General features: G+C 66.8%; 1 protein-coding gene across 1 annotated transcript; it reads right to left on the bottom strand.

Moving 5' to 3' along the window:
• Window positions 1–618: 618 nt before the first annotated feature.
• Window positions 619–13775, bottom strand: FGFRL1 (fibroblast growth factor receptor like 1). Its single transcript, XM_029932954.1, has 7 exons — window positions 13676–13775; window positions 13372–13466; window positions 3899–4171; window positions 2783–2863; window positions 2404–2688; window positions 1976–2329; window positions 619–1880 (listed from the first exon to the last, which is right to left on the bottom strand). Exons 2-7 carry the CDS (start codon window positions 13448–13450, stop codon window positions 1426–1428), a joined length of 1527 nt encoding a protein of 508 aa, XP_029788814.1. The 5' UTR covers window positions 13451–13466; window positions 13676–13775; the 3' UTR covers window positions 619–1425.
• Between the last annotated feature and the right edge of the window lie 30 nt (window positions 13776–13805).

Genomic DNA, 13805 nt, shown 5'->3' on the forward strand with positions numbered 1-13805 from the left:
AGTGCCTTTTCTTAAGAAGATGCAGAAGTCCCGGGCCAGAGGCAGCAAATCTCGGCCTCAGTTTCCCCATCTGGAGAATGAGATCACTGTTCATAAGCTAGTGGGGGCTGGCAGACCCTTGGGAACAGGCATCAGTGTGAGGGGACGAGGCCCCAGCCCTCCAAGGCCACCCGCTGAGCCCCCAGAGCACAGGCCCCCGCGCCGAGAGCTCCGGGGCCACACTGGCAGAGGGGTGCTCGCCGGGCCAGGTGTGCAGGGCTCCAGCTCCCCAGCGAGGCACCTGCAGGTGTGAGCCACGCAGTGCTGTGGACACAGCTCCCAGAGTTCAGGGGAGCTGATGAGAGGCCCCGGGAACCCCACAGTGTTGCCCCGGAGCCTTAGGCCAACGAGGGGATTCCCGAGAACCTCTGCTCCTGCTTCTGGGGCCCGAGCCTGGCACACAGGCTCATCCACGTGCGTGCACACCGGTCCACCCACACCCGTCCACCGACGCAGACCTATTACACGTGTGCACACCAGTCCACACACACCCATCCACCGACGCAGACCCACACGCACCTGTGCACACGCTCAGGCCCACACACAGCACACACACAGATGCCAAAGAAAAGCAGCAGCTTAGAGGAAAGGATGCAAATTTTCTTGTTTAACAAAATAAATTAAATATACGAAGCTTCAGCTCAAAATCTATATAAAATTACAGAGGTCTGGGGCTGCCGCCGGCAGGGAGCAATGGGCGTGTAGCCCTGAGGTGGCCGTTCAGTTGGCCCGAGGACAGGCCGGGTCTGTGGCCACCTTCCTTCCAGCATTATTAATATTATCTTAATTTCTTAAATATAAATATCGAGGGCCCTTCTCTCTGGCAGTGGGAGGCCGGACGGGGCAGGGTCACCCCGGGGCGGGCTCCAGCCTCTCGGGACACTGCTGGGACTGCCATGCCTGACCTCCCGGCCCAGGGTCCCGGGGAGGGGGGTGGGGGGGAAGCTCCCAGACACCCAGACATGTGGTGGCAAAAACAGCCACCTGCCTGCAGACGCCTGGGCAGGGACGCGGGCGGCAGGCAGGGGCGGGGGCAGGAGGTTTTGGTTCACAAAGCCGGGGCGCCTCTCAGATCTCCTGCCAGGGACGGGGACGGGTGGCTTGACCGTGGTCCCCATGAAATCCTCCTCACAGGAGCCAAGGGATTCCTTCATCAGCGAGCAGGCTGCTACGCGCACCCTGCGCAGTCACAAATGCGGGCCTTCCCCGAGCCATCCTGGTCTGAGGGTGTGTGGGCACCCTGGGGTGCTGGCTGCGCCTCCTGCCTGGGGTTCAGCTCCCTCCGGGGTCCTCCGCCCAGCCTGCCTGCCCACCTTGACCTCCATGTGCCCGCCCCCGTGGCACCTGCAGCCTCAGTGGGCTGGCATGCCCCAGAGGCGCCGCCGTCTAGCACTGGTAGTGGATGTGCTGGTGCTGGTGGACCTTGCCCTCCACGTGAGAGTGCGTGTGTGAGTGCGTGTGTGTGTGCGTGTGCGTGTGCACATCCGTGTAGAGTTTGGGGTAAAGTCTGGGACCAGCCGATGGGCCAGGGCCCAGCAGGTGTTGGGGACCTGCCGGGGGCCCCAACTCCTCACACAGCCCCATGCCAGGGGTGGCGCCAAGGGCAGAGGGCACGGGCAGGTCCTTGTCCCCGCCGCGGTCGCGGGCGGTGACGGGCGGGCGGTGTGCAGGCAGAGGCGGCGCGGGCACGGGCGCACACGGCTTCTTCTTGGCCTGGCAGAGCCACAGGAGCACCGTGCCGAGGATGAAGACGGCGCCGGCGGGGATGCCGATGACCACGGGCCACGGCAAGCTGGAGGTCGAGGAGGAGGGGGCCACGGGCGGCCCTGGCGGCTTGGGGTCTGCAAGAGAGGCCAGGGCAGGGGTGTGGGAGGAAAGTCGCCATGGGCCGCGGTGCGGACGGCCGGGGCCGGCGCGGGCGGGCAGGCGCACGCACCTGGCAGCACCGTGAGGAAGGCACTGCGGAAGCTGTAGCCCATGGTGTTGGCGCCCAGGCAGATGTACATGCCCGCGTCGTCCTGCCGGGCGCGGGCGATGAGCAGCTTGTTGAGGTAGGAGCCGTCGGGCCGCGACCACACATCGCCCGTGGGCAGCACCACGAACTTCTGGCCGCCCACGTCGATGGTGGAGTTGTAGCGGCCCTCGGCGCCGTACTCCACGCGCTTCAGCCACTGGATCACGGGCTTCACGTCACTGCGCACTTTGCACTGGAAGGACGTGGTGCCCCCAAAGTCCACTGTCGTGTTCACGGGGTGCGTGCCCGTGAGGACGGGCTTGGAGCGCGTCCGCTCTGCGCAAGGACACAGCGCGTCGGGGCACGCCCTGGGCACCGCCGGCTCCCCGCCCCCCAGGCCGGGCACTCACGGATCACGTCCACCTTGTAGGTCGCGTTGATGGCGCCGGCCCGGTTCGACACGCGGCACGTGTACCTGCCGCTGTCCTCGGGACGCAGGTTCTTCAGGCTCAGCGTCCACTTCTTTCTCCTGTGCTCGCCGGCCTCCAAGCCCGTCAAGGCCTGGTCATCCTTTGTCCACGTGATGTCAGGCCGAGGGTGCCCGCTGGCCACACACTTGAGCCGCACAGAGCTGCCCACGGGCCTCGCGATCACCCGGCGCCGCATCTTGGAGGGCTGCGTGAAGCGGGGCCGTGCTGCAGGGTGGGTGGGTGGCACAGAGGTCAGCGGGGCGCCGGGAGGGCCAGCCCCCACCTGCCCCCGAGGGGGGTGACATCTGCCCTGTCTCACCCCACTGCTTGCTGGCTGGGTCCTCCTGGCCCCCCGAGGAGCCATCGTGCCCCAGACGCTCCCGTCCTGGGCCTGTGTCATCTGCAGAGAGGAGGGCACGTGAGAGGGGCCCCGGCTGCCCCGGCTGTGGGCCCAGCTGAGAAAGCTCTGGAAACAGAAGTGGGAGCCCTCGGGAGCACACCCACATCTCAGAATCCCAGAGACAGCTGGGCAAGAGCTGCCTGCCCAGCCTACTCCCTGGGTGCAGGTGACCCCAACAAAACTGGCCCCCCCCACCCTGGCTCCAGGGGGTCTGCCAGGCCAGGGGGAGGAGGGGGCCCGGCCCTGCCGGCAGCTGCAGTAACCCTAGCCCGCATCAAGGGGCCGAGGCCTTGGTGCGCTGACGTGGCTCACATACCGCCTAGTCATCCTCCCCTTCAGAGGACAGTGGGGGGGACACGCACAGCGTTCCCATTCCACAGCCCGAGCGGGGCCCTGCGGGGGCGGGGCAGGCTGAGGAATGCCCCTCCCGGGACAGCCGCCTCCACCCAGCCCAGGACCCTGCAGGGGGGTGGCGCAGGTCAGCCTCCCCCTCTGTGAGACAGGCCACCAAGGCTGCAAGGGAGCCCCACCCCCGGGACCCACCCCAGGAGCCCGTGGGGGAGGGCCAGACATGCGCCTGGTACCAGTGAGCGGAGGGTGTGTCGCTGGGGACCCCGCCAGTCCCCAAGCCCGGGCCCCAGAGGCAAGAGAACAGAAGGCCCTTGGCGGTCCCTCTGAACTCTGAAATCTGAGCCTCAAAGTTAGAGCCGACACCCAGGCTGCCAGCCCGCCCAGCCTGCCCTTCAGTGGGACCCCCGCCCTGGGGCTCCCCCAGGCCCACTCTGCCGCCCCCTAGCCAGCCTCGGTCTCCCTGTCAGCAGGACCTCTGCAAGGAGGGGCCAGGGAGGAAGAGGACCCTGAGGGACAGGCCTCAGAAGGGGGTGCCGGGCTGGGGGTGGTGACAGAGGTCAGGCCCCGGTTCTGGGCTGGACAGGGGCAGGCAGGGATGGGGCTGGCGGGGGGGGGGGGGGGGGGGCTCCCGGGCAGTGCTGACTCAGGGCTCGCACGGCACGGCCCCACCCCGCCCCCACTGACCCATCACGATGAGGGTGTAGTTGACGCTGAGGCTGCCGAAGCCGTTGGTGGCCTTGCACACGTAGGCGCCGGCGTCCTCCCGCTCCACCTCCTTCACCTTCAGGCCCTGGGGCAGCACGCGGAAGCGGCTCCAGCCGCCGTGGATTGTGCGGCCGTCCTTCGTCCACATGGTCAGCGGCGGCGGGTCCCCCTCCACGGGGCACTGCAACCGCACGGTGCGGCCCAGACGGGCCACCTGCCTGGGGACCACCTTGTCCGCCATCCTCGGGGGGCCTGTGGACAGGAGAGAGCTCAGTCAGAGTGGAGGCAGGTAGCCAGGAGTCCAAGCAGGCAGGGCTGATGGGAGCCAGGGAATGGGGCCGACCCTGTCAGGTCCCCACCCAGGACGCCACCCAGATACACACTGCCCCGCGCAGGCATGGGGGCCCAAAGCCCAGGGTCCTGCTCCCAGAGCACGGCAGCTGGCATTCACCCTGGACCCACGGCACACAAGGCCCGTGCCCCCTGAGCACCCGTCACGTGCCAGTGCATTGCCGTCAACATACAGGCTGGCTGGAGCGGGTTGCCCGGGGCGCGTGCCCACAGGCAAGCCCGAGCGGCCCCTCATGGCCTCCCCGTGCACAGCGAGTGTCCGTGTGAACAGTGTGCAGATGAGGGAGCCCGTGCAGCACTGCAGGTGTGTCTGGTGGCCCACGTTTGCGCCTGTGTGTGCACAGGCCCCACCTGCCCAGGTCTGTCTGCAAGGCTTCCTGCGCCAGTCATACCACACCAAGGGGCTCACCCCGGGCGCAGGGTGTGGGGGAGCATGACCCCAAGGTCCGGGGTCAGAGGGCGAGCGGCAAGGTGTGCCAGGCCTGGCTGGCTGGTGGCCACTGCCCACTGGCCCCCAACGGGAGGAGTTCAAGTTGCGGGCTGAGGCCACGGGGCCCTGAGCGACGAGAAGAAAGCCAGTCCCACCCGTTAGTCCAGGGCCAGCCCGAGTGCAGGGCCAGCGGGGGTGACCAAGACACTGGGAAGGACGTACAGGTGTCTGGAAGAAGCAGGGCCATCTTCTGGCCAACCCTCAGGTCCCCTGTCACATCCCTGTGCCTCCAAGCCTGGGCCCCTGCACCGTGGGGTGAGCACAGGGGAGCTGGGCTCCCACAGCCACCCCCCCGCGGTGCCCCCAGACCAGGAGAGGCAGCCGCAGGCACCGAGCTGCCCTTCCCAGGAGCCTGACTGGGCCCAGCTCCCAAGACCCCACTGTCCAGCCGCCAGCAAGGGGCATTCACCCCACTGTGTGGCCACTCAGGCCGGGAGGGCCAGCGTCCCGAGTCCTGGCCTCCAGAGGTGCCAGGAGGCGGCGGCCGCGCTGAGATGCTATCGCTGCAGGGCCTGAGGGCGGCATGTGGTTTTAATAACCAGCTGGTATTTCTTCAACATGCAATTACCAGCTGGCCACCTCACCGGCCTTCGCATCCAGGACCCAAAGTGCTTCCGTGGGCTCTCTGGAGGCCCGGGCGGCGGCTTCCTGTGTGTCGCCTCCCACCCCGCCACTGGTCTGCAGGCGCCGGGGGTGGGGTGCTGGGCAGGGAGGGGCCCGGAGTTCCGACTCCAGCTTTGCTGGGGGCACGGCAACCCTGGGCCCTTCCACGACTACAAACAAGACAGGGGCTGGGGGTGCGGGGACATGCCCTCCCCAGCCACACCCACAATCTCCCCCACGCCGGCCTGCCACACCCCAGCCCACCAAGCCCACCGCCAGACTGTCAGCAATACTTCTTCCCTGCACCCACATTCTGCCTCTACCGGGGTGCCCCTACTCCTGCCGTGGGGCCCCTAACAGTGCACCACGGGCCCCAGGCCATCTCTGCGCTCCCAGCCACCCCCTCCTCACCAGAACCCCAGCATCCCTGGAAGGGGCAAGAAGAACAGAGAGGGCCACTGAGACCTCTCTCTCCCTAATTTCTCAACCGTCTGTGGGGGCCCCCACCTGCCCAGGGTCCCGGCCCCACTCCCAGGTAGGCCCTGTCCAACACCTGTCGCTGCCTGGAATCCTACTATTCAAGGGGCCTCCCAGGCCACAGGACAGAGAGGGCACTCCCCGCCTCAGCCCGCCCAGTGCCCTGGCCTCCCGGGCTGACACCTGGGCACACAGAGACATGTGTACACACACACACCCGAAACTGCCTGGAAAACGCAGGGAGACAGAACACTGCGTGGCCTGAGGAACACTGTCCCACTCCACCCTTGCCTATCCCAACACCATCCTGGGGGGCACAACACGGGGCTGGCCCGACATCTCGCGGCTTGGGAGGAACCTGCCTCAGTGACACAGAAAGGACCCATCTGACAGCTTGCAGGCCAGGGGGAGGGGGGAGGGGGGTTGCCTCCAGCCCAGCCCCCTCCCTGCACCAGGCAGGAGATTGGAGGGCATCTACGGAGGCTCAGAGGCCACAGGCCCCCTTGGTCACTATGGAGGGGGGAGGAGAATGAGCCACTGGCTGCCAGACGGACCGGAAGTGTGGCCCCAAGGGCAGGCCTGCAGGCAGGACTGGGGACGGGCAGGACCGGGGACAGGCAGGCCGGCAGCCAGAGGCCCCAGCTGGAGCCAGCCTTATCCTAAAGCAAACAGCCCCCTTCCCCTCCCCCTGGGCCAGCCCCACCCCACCCCCACCTGTCTACTGGACCCCAGGCCAGGCCTGCCCTGCCTCCTCCCAGCCCTGCCTTTGCAGAGACCCCAGCAGGCCCACAGGAGACAGCCTCCCCCCCTGGATTCCTGGGAATTTTGGCCCCAGTACCACGGCCACGGCTCTATATTTAGCCTGGGAAACAAGCCCCCATTGTTCTACCTGGTCAGGGGGTCCCACCCACTCAGCCAAGGGGAAACTGAGGCGAGAGCTGAGACGGATGGGCACCTGGAGGGCATGTGGGTGGGGGGGTCCCATCCCCGTCCATGAGGAGAGCCTGATGGCTCCAGGACAGCCGGGGGCCCCGACGAGGCCTCGGTCTCCTCTGGGGTCCTTCCAGCAAGCATCAGCCCCTCTCCCCATGAGCACGGCCTCCAGAAAGCCCCTGACCCAGCACACAGCCCAAACCACAGCCCGGGGAAGTTTGGGGCATGGGCAGGACGTCCCACCGGGGGGCAGACTCGGGGTAAACAGAGGCTGGGGCTGGGTCTCACCTCTCAAGGCGGCTGAACTGGTGGTAGAGAGAGAATGGCCACACCCCTGCCTCCCTCTGTCCCGCCTGCTCCCCTCCCCCACAGCTGTGAAAACATGGCCAGGAATGGGGGTGCCAGGGGAGGCAGGGTGCAGCAACGTGGCAGGCCCCCCACACCCAGCCTCCCCAGCCAGGCTTCCCAGCTGCTGTCCAGAACTCTGGTGTCACACACACACCCCATCAGGCCACCTCCCAGCACCCCATCCCCCAGACACACAGCTCCAGACACACGGACGGTCCCCCAAGACGCCCACACTCTCCCCGCAGACAGCCCCTCAGATACACGCACACATACCCAGACACACTCCTACAGTAGATACAGACTCCTCACCTCGGGACACAACCACACTGGGGAGCAGCACCCACCCCAGGAGCAGCACACCCCAGGAGCAGCACCCACCCCAGGAGCAGCACCCACCCCGGAGCAGCACCCACTCCGGAGCAGCACCCACCCCAGGAGCAGCACACACTCCAGAGCAGCACCCACCCCCGGAGCAGCACACATTCGGGAGAAGCCCACACCCCTTGCCCAGCCCCGCTAGGAGCACCGTTTCCCCAGCTTCAGCATGAGAAGATCCCACTCTCACATCAGCTGAGCCTCTCCCACCCTCGTGGCCCAAAGAGGGCAGAAGGGGCAGGCATGCTGGGAGGGTGGAGAGATACAGACAGACCCACACTGTCTCCACAGGCCCTCGGGGCCACCTGAAGCTCAGCGCACCACCCCTCACTAATCCTCACGGCCTCCGCCCTGCCTGGCCCTCCTGCTACCCCTTCCCAATCAAACACCAGAACGTCAAGAACCATGTGGTGCAATTCGTGTTTTACAAAGCACACGTGCACAGAAACCCCTGCGAGCGGACACGTCTTCCCCGCGCCTGCTGCGCCCGGCCCTCCAGCGGGGCCACAATGCCCCTCCCCGGGTGGGCCGCCCTGGCCACGACACCTGGACTGCACAAGCCCCCTGCCCCGTTCAGGTCTGCCTAGGGTCCGGCGGCAGGGGTCTCCCAGGTGTCAGCCTCTGCCTCTCCCCACTGCCCACAACGTTCCTGATCTGCTGACCCTCCCTGAGGAGCTGGACTGGACACCGCCTCTCCCAGGGCCCATGTGCCAGGGAGCATCACATCACGGCCACGGACACAGGTGGAAGGGAGGGTGTGCAAGAGCCACCTGGCCAGCATGGCAGGGCCACCTCCATTCCCGGTAAACCCTGAGAAACCCCAGAAACTTCCAGCCTTTAAGCAATTCTCTGGCTGGGGGGGAGGTGGGCATCCGGCTGCCCACACCGGCTCTGGCTGTGGAGTGACTTGGGGCAGCTGGCCAGCGGCCCCTGAAGCCCTCCCTCCCAGAGAGGTCAAGTGGCCCCAGAGGGAGGGCAGGGAGGGGAGGCAGGTCCTGCCTAGCCTGGCTGGACATGCGACGCCAGGCAGGCCTGGCAAGCCCCCTCTGAGAGTGCAAACCCCAGCGCAGGGGGGCGGATGGGAGGGCCTGGACACGGTGGCCCTGGGGCCAGTGCCCTCCCCAAGGAGGCAGGCCTGGGGGGCCCAGCAGGGACGCCAGCAAGAGAAGCCGCAGGTGAGGCCACCACACGATGGACGTGAGAGGCAGGGGCCAGCCTCTGTCTGGCTCTGAGCCGCTCAGGCACACACACAAAGACACACGCACGCACACGCAGGCCCCAGGGCGGCCCCTGGGGGCTGGGCCCATGGGGTCTGTGCTGGAACCGGTAGGACCCGAAGGACAGGTGGTTGCCCCAGAAACCAGGCCATTCTGGGCGCAGCAAAGGGACAGCCTGACCCACTGAGCAAGCAAGCTGGCTGCGGTGCCCAGTCCACCCCACCAGGAGCTAAGCCGACAGGCGGTCCCCTCCCTGGAAACCCTGGGGGGCCTCCAGCAGACCCCTGCCTCCAGCCTCCTCTCTGCCACTCCCAGGCCATGCACGAAGGCCACAGGGCATCACCCTGACAGTGCCACCGCCCTAGGGGAACCCCAGCCAAAGGCTGACAGAGGCCGGCACAGCACCTAGACCCCCTGCCACAGAGCCCACCCTGGAGGCCCAGCCAGATGCTCTGGTGGCCGCGTCCAGACCTCCCCAGGTCTGCCGAACCCCTGCCCACACCTGCCCCTCTCCCCCTCTCCCAACGTCAGCCGCTGAGAACCAGTCCAGCACCACCGCCTCCACAGAGGGGCCCAGCCCCACCCCCAGCTGCCAAGGAACCAAGGACCTTGTCCACTGGGCCTCCCTCGCGTTCTGGCCCTGGACCCATAGGACAGGGTAACACGACTGAAGGCCCAGACCACCCAAGGGGCCTTGCCCTGTGGGCTCTGACCCGCATGGCCTCGGAAGAGCGACAGGATGCCTCCCGTGGACCAGAGGTTGGCTTTAGGCAGAACCAAGGCTCCACCTACTGTGAGGGCTCGGGCATTCGACAGCCCAGCCCACCCAGCAGCCTGAGCAAGCCCCGGCCAGAGAGTGCCTCACTGCCCCCACACTGACGGCTCCCCTACCCACAGTCTGCAGCCGGCTTCTTGAGGACAGACCGGAGGGCATGAAACTTGGGCATGCTCGGACCCCTGGAGTCCCTGAAGGCCACAGGGTGGGCACCGGCTCTTAAGGGGCACACGGCACCTGGCACTGGGCTCCAGAGCAAACCCTGAAGTCTCTGCGGAAAAGTCTCCATGCTCCGCTGCACCAGCATAGAGGGGAGCCCTGAACTCCCTGGCTGGTGGCCCCGCCTCTCCTGGGGCTCAGTCCGGTGGGGGCCAGAGGGTGTCACTGCCCCGTGGGGTCCCAGGCCAGGGTGCCACTGTCCGCTGCCCCAGGCCCTGTCATTTCCCACAGTGCAGGGCAGGTGTGACTCTCTAACAAGCTGGGGCGGGAAGAGAACAGCTGTGTCGTGCCAAGGCGGCGGCCCTGGGGTCAGAGGCCGGAGGGCGGGGCACCCTGCTCCTCACAGCTGCCTCAGATGCTGCAGGGACAGCTCCCAGAAGCCCCTACCCTGAGCGGGGGCCAGTCCGTGTGGGGCAGAGGCCTGCCAGCCTCCCGGCCTTGCCCCAGCCACTCAGTGGAGACAAGAGTGTGGAGACTCCCCGCTGGGGGCAGGCAGGCCAGCTGCGATGCCCAGGCAGGAGAGCCCCCAGGCCGCCCCCAGCTGCTCCACCCTGTCCCGGCCCCCAACCCAGCTACGCTGATACACCTGTGGCCCCAAGACGTCCACCTTAGCCCATGTGACCCCCCACCTCTGCCCACACCGCTCCCTGAGTGCAGGCCCTCCCCATCCGCACCTGGCCAGTACCCACCTCTCCTTCCAGGCTGTGGTAGGAGGCTCCCCCTACCTCCTCCCGGCCTTCCTGCACTGTGGACTCCCGGCTGCCCAGGATAGTGACCCCTGCTTCATGCTGGGCCCCCACGGGCTTGAGCAGGAGCACCGGTGACCAGCACGAGGAAAAGCAGACGGTGGGCAGGTTGGGCCAGTGGCCCTGGGAAAGGGCATCTGTGGGGTCTGGGAACCGTGGTGTGGGCGCACTCTCCCCTCCATGAACTGACCCTGCCAACCGAGGCCGTCACCTGGACATGCCAGGGAAGGCAGGAAAGGCCAGCAGGTCAGCAGCCAGGGTCCAGGCCTGCAGGGCCACCCCCAGCCTCCCCCAGAACTGTAAGCAGTGCCTGCACCCCAAGCCAGAGGCTGAGGCCACTGCTGGGAAAAACCAACATTTCCCCACGGCACTGGGCGGGGGTTGAAGGCCCATTGATGCCCACACAATGAAGAAGGAGCCTGTGGTAGGAGCTTCCAGGCCCAGCTAAAGGCGACTTTGTTCCCGGCTCCCTCCTCCCCCCAGAGGGGACAGTGATTTATTTTCTCTTCCAGGAGTGGGGCCCGAGACATAAATGGGGCGGCTGGCCCGCATCCTCACCTCACAGGGCCTGGGCCCTGCTCCCGTACGTCCACCTCAGCTGGGACTGCACACTGGCCATAGCCGCTGCCTGGAGGGGCGGGGAAAGGCCCCCTGCGGCCTGGCCAGAGGCCAAGGTCAGAGGGCGCACACGCACGCCACCACAGCCATCCCAAGGCCCGCACGCCTTCCTGCTGAACCACACACACTGGCAGATCCTTCCTAAAACAGCCCGGAGGGTAAGAGGGCACCGTCATCGGGGAGTGCGGCACCCAGGTCCTGGGGTCAGCGCTCAGCTCACCCAGGGCACGCCAGCAAGGTCCAGAGGACGGGGAGGGACAAGGGCCGGCTGCATCATCCTTGGAGAAGCTCAAACGTGGCCACCCTTAATTTCTCCCAGTGCTGTTTGCGAAAGAGCACTTTGTCCTGAGCCTCCCGACCTCCTGTGGTGAGAAACCCAAATCCTATCTTTCCTCGAGTTTGGAAAAAGCCGTTTAAGACAAACCCACCAGGATTGTGAAACTTTCAGAAAGGGAAACTTTAAAAACACGATCTGAGTCTGGAGACACGCTGACTCCAGAAAGCATGACGCGGGCAGAACGGCTTTCCGGAAACAGCCCGGCTCCCAGGGCGCTGCTCTGCTGGCCTGCAAGTCCGAGCATGGCTCGCTCACCCGCAGAGGAGGAAGCGCCCGGAGTGACCTTGCCCCTTGAGTCCAGGTCTGGAGGAGAAGCCAGCACAGTTCAGGAAAAGGGGCTCTTCCCAGCACCCCGCCCCCCTGATGCCACAAACGACCTTGCCCTTGGAGAGTGGCTCTCAGCCCCTGCGGCTGTCTGGGCCCAGGCTGCTCACAGCCAGGGCTAGGGCCAGGGCTGGATATCAGGCACAGCCCCAAGGCTGAGGCTGAGGGGAACAGAGCAGGGTGTGGCCCCTCCAGGGGCCCCGCGGCACTGAGGCAGGCCCTGCCGCCCACTGCCATCACCACCATCCACCACTCTGCCTCGGGCTCCGGCCAATGGCCAGGCCAGGCCAGCGGCCTCCAGGGCTCCCCGGCTCTGTGGCCAGAGGACAGGCAGGTGTGGGAAAGAGGGGAGGCCACGCAGATGAAAGAGGAATCAGAGTCCAGGCCGCCGGCCACCGCGGGGGCTGGGGGGGCCTTGCTGGGCATGACCTGAGTGCCCGCAGCGCCCAGGACACTGCCAGACCTAGCCACGCCTGAGCAGCCCCCACCCTCAAGCCAGCCGGCAAGTCCCCAGCCAGGCTGGCGGGGGGGTGCTGTGGCATTAGGCCCACCTGGGCTGCCGCCTGCCACCCAACACCCAAACGTGCCCATATAAGGCCGGGTTGGGCTCGGTGCACCCGCTGGGTGGCGGGGGGGAGGGGTGCGAAGCCTCAGAGGACTGGTGGACAGGGCAGGGACGATCCTGAGTGGTCAACACACCCAAAGGGCTGGCCTGGCCCAAGGTCCCGCCTAGCAGAGGGGAAGCCAGTGCAGAATATGGCGGGCGGAGTCCTTGAACATGTATCTCCCATCGTCCAACAGCCAAGGATGTCCCTTGCTGAGGCTCGGTGCAGGGCAAGGGTCCCTCAGGAGACATTCTGGGCCGGCCTACTTGGATGTCAGGTGTGTGAGCATGCGTCTAAGCCCTGGCATGGTACACGCCAACGGATGGACACTGCGTGGCCTGAAGCAGGTGGTCCCTCTGGGTCTGCCTTGAGACAAGCCCCCACCCCCACACCACGTTACAACTCCATGCTCCGGAAACTCAGGTCCCCCAGGCCATACCCTGCGCCTTCCTGGGGGTGGGCCAGCTCAGGGCACAGGGCTGGGTCACGAGTCCCAGATACCAACAACATCCCCGCTGCCCCCACACTGCACCCTGGCCACGGGGGCAGGCCTCTGCAGACTCCACTGTGGCCAAAGAGCACACTCCACAAAGGTCCCCAGAGCACCCAGCTGGTCTCAACTTCAGGTACACATAGGGGTGCGTGTGCCCTGTGGAGGACTGAGGCCAGAGCCTACTCTACCAGCCAGTGTGGGGCCCCACAGGTGACGTGGGGGTGCTGTGAGGGGGACCCTGTGGGTGAGCATGGAGCCCCAAGGGTGAGCAAGGAGTCACCTGGTGGTGAACTGGGGGACCCTACAGAGGAGCTGGGGGGGACATAGTGAGCTGGGGACACCCTGTGGGTGAGCTGGAGTCACCCCATGGGCAGGGTTGAGTGGGGGACCGTGTGGGTGAGGAGACCCGCCAAGCTATGGGCCAGTAGGGGCGGGGCGCAGGCACACGCGCCAGCCGGGCACTGTGGCAGGGTTCAGGGCTGGGAGGGAAAGGGGCGGCGCTGGCGCAGGCCGGGGCGCTGGGCTGGGCGCCAGGACTCACCTCGGGCGGCGGCGGCCGGCGGAAGGGCCCCCAGCAACAGCGGCGGCAGCAGGAGCAATAACGTGGGGCTGGGCGTCATCTTGGCCTGTCCGGACCTGGGGGTGTTGCGGGTCAGTCACTGGTATACGGGGCAGGGGACACCCCCCTCTAGACTAGGGCCCCGGGGCGGCCCGCACCCCAGTCCCGGGCCGCGGGGATCGGGGTGCGGGCTGCCCCGCCCTCCCTGCCAGCGCTCCGGGCGGAGGAAGCGGCGGCGGGGAGCTCCGTGGGTATCAAAGGCAGACAAAGGGTTTACACTAATTACCGGCCTCCCCCGCCGCCCCCCGTCTCCAAACCCCGTCTGGATTCCCGGCTCCAGTAACTCGGGCCCTGCCCGCGGGACACACAACACCGCGGCCGCGCAGATAATCGCCTGCGCCATTAGCGGACAAATT

This window comes from Suricata suricatta, chromosome 1, assembly GCF_006229205.1.
Source record: "Suricata suricatta isolate VVHF042 chromosome 1, meerkat_22Aug2017_6uvM2_HiC, whole genome shotgun sequence".
NCBI lineage: Eukaryota > Metazoa > Chordata > Mammalia > Carnivora > Herpestidae > Suricata > Suricata suricatta.

Excerpts from the sequence above, each read along its gene's own strand:
- FGFRL1 (XM_029932954.1), bottom strand. The coding sequence starts at position 13,450 with ATGACGCCCAGCCCCACGTTATTGCTCCTGCTGCCGCCGCTGTTGCTG. Across the intron at positions 4,172-13,371 it reads GCCGGCCGCCGCCGCCCGAG|GCCCCCCGAGGATGGCGGAC; the intron begins GTGAGTCCTGGC and ends TCCTGTCCACAG. Across the intron at positions 2,689-2,782 it reads CCCAGCCAGCAAGCAGTGGG|CACGGCCCCGCTTCACGCAG; the intron begins GTGAGACAGGGC and ends CCCACCCTGCAG.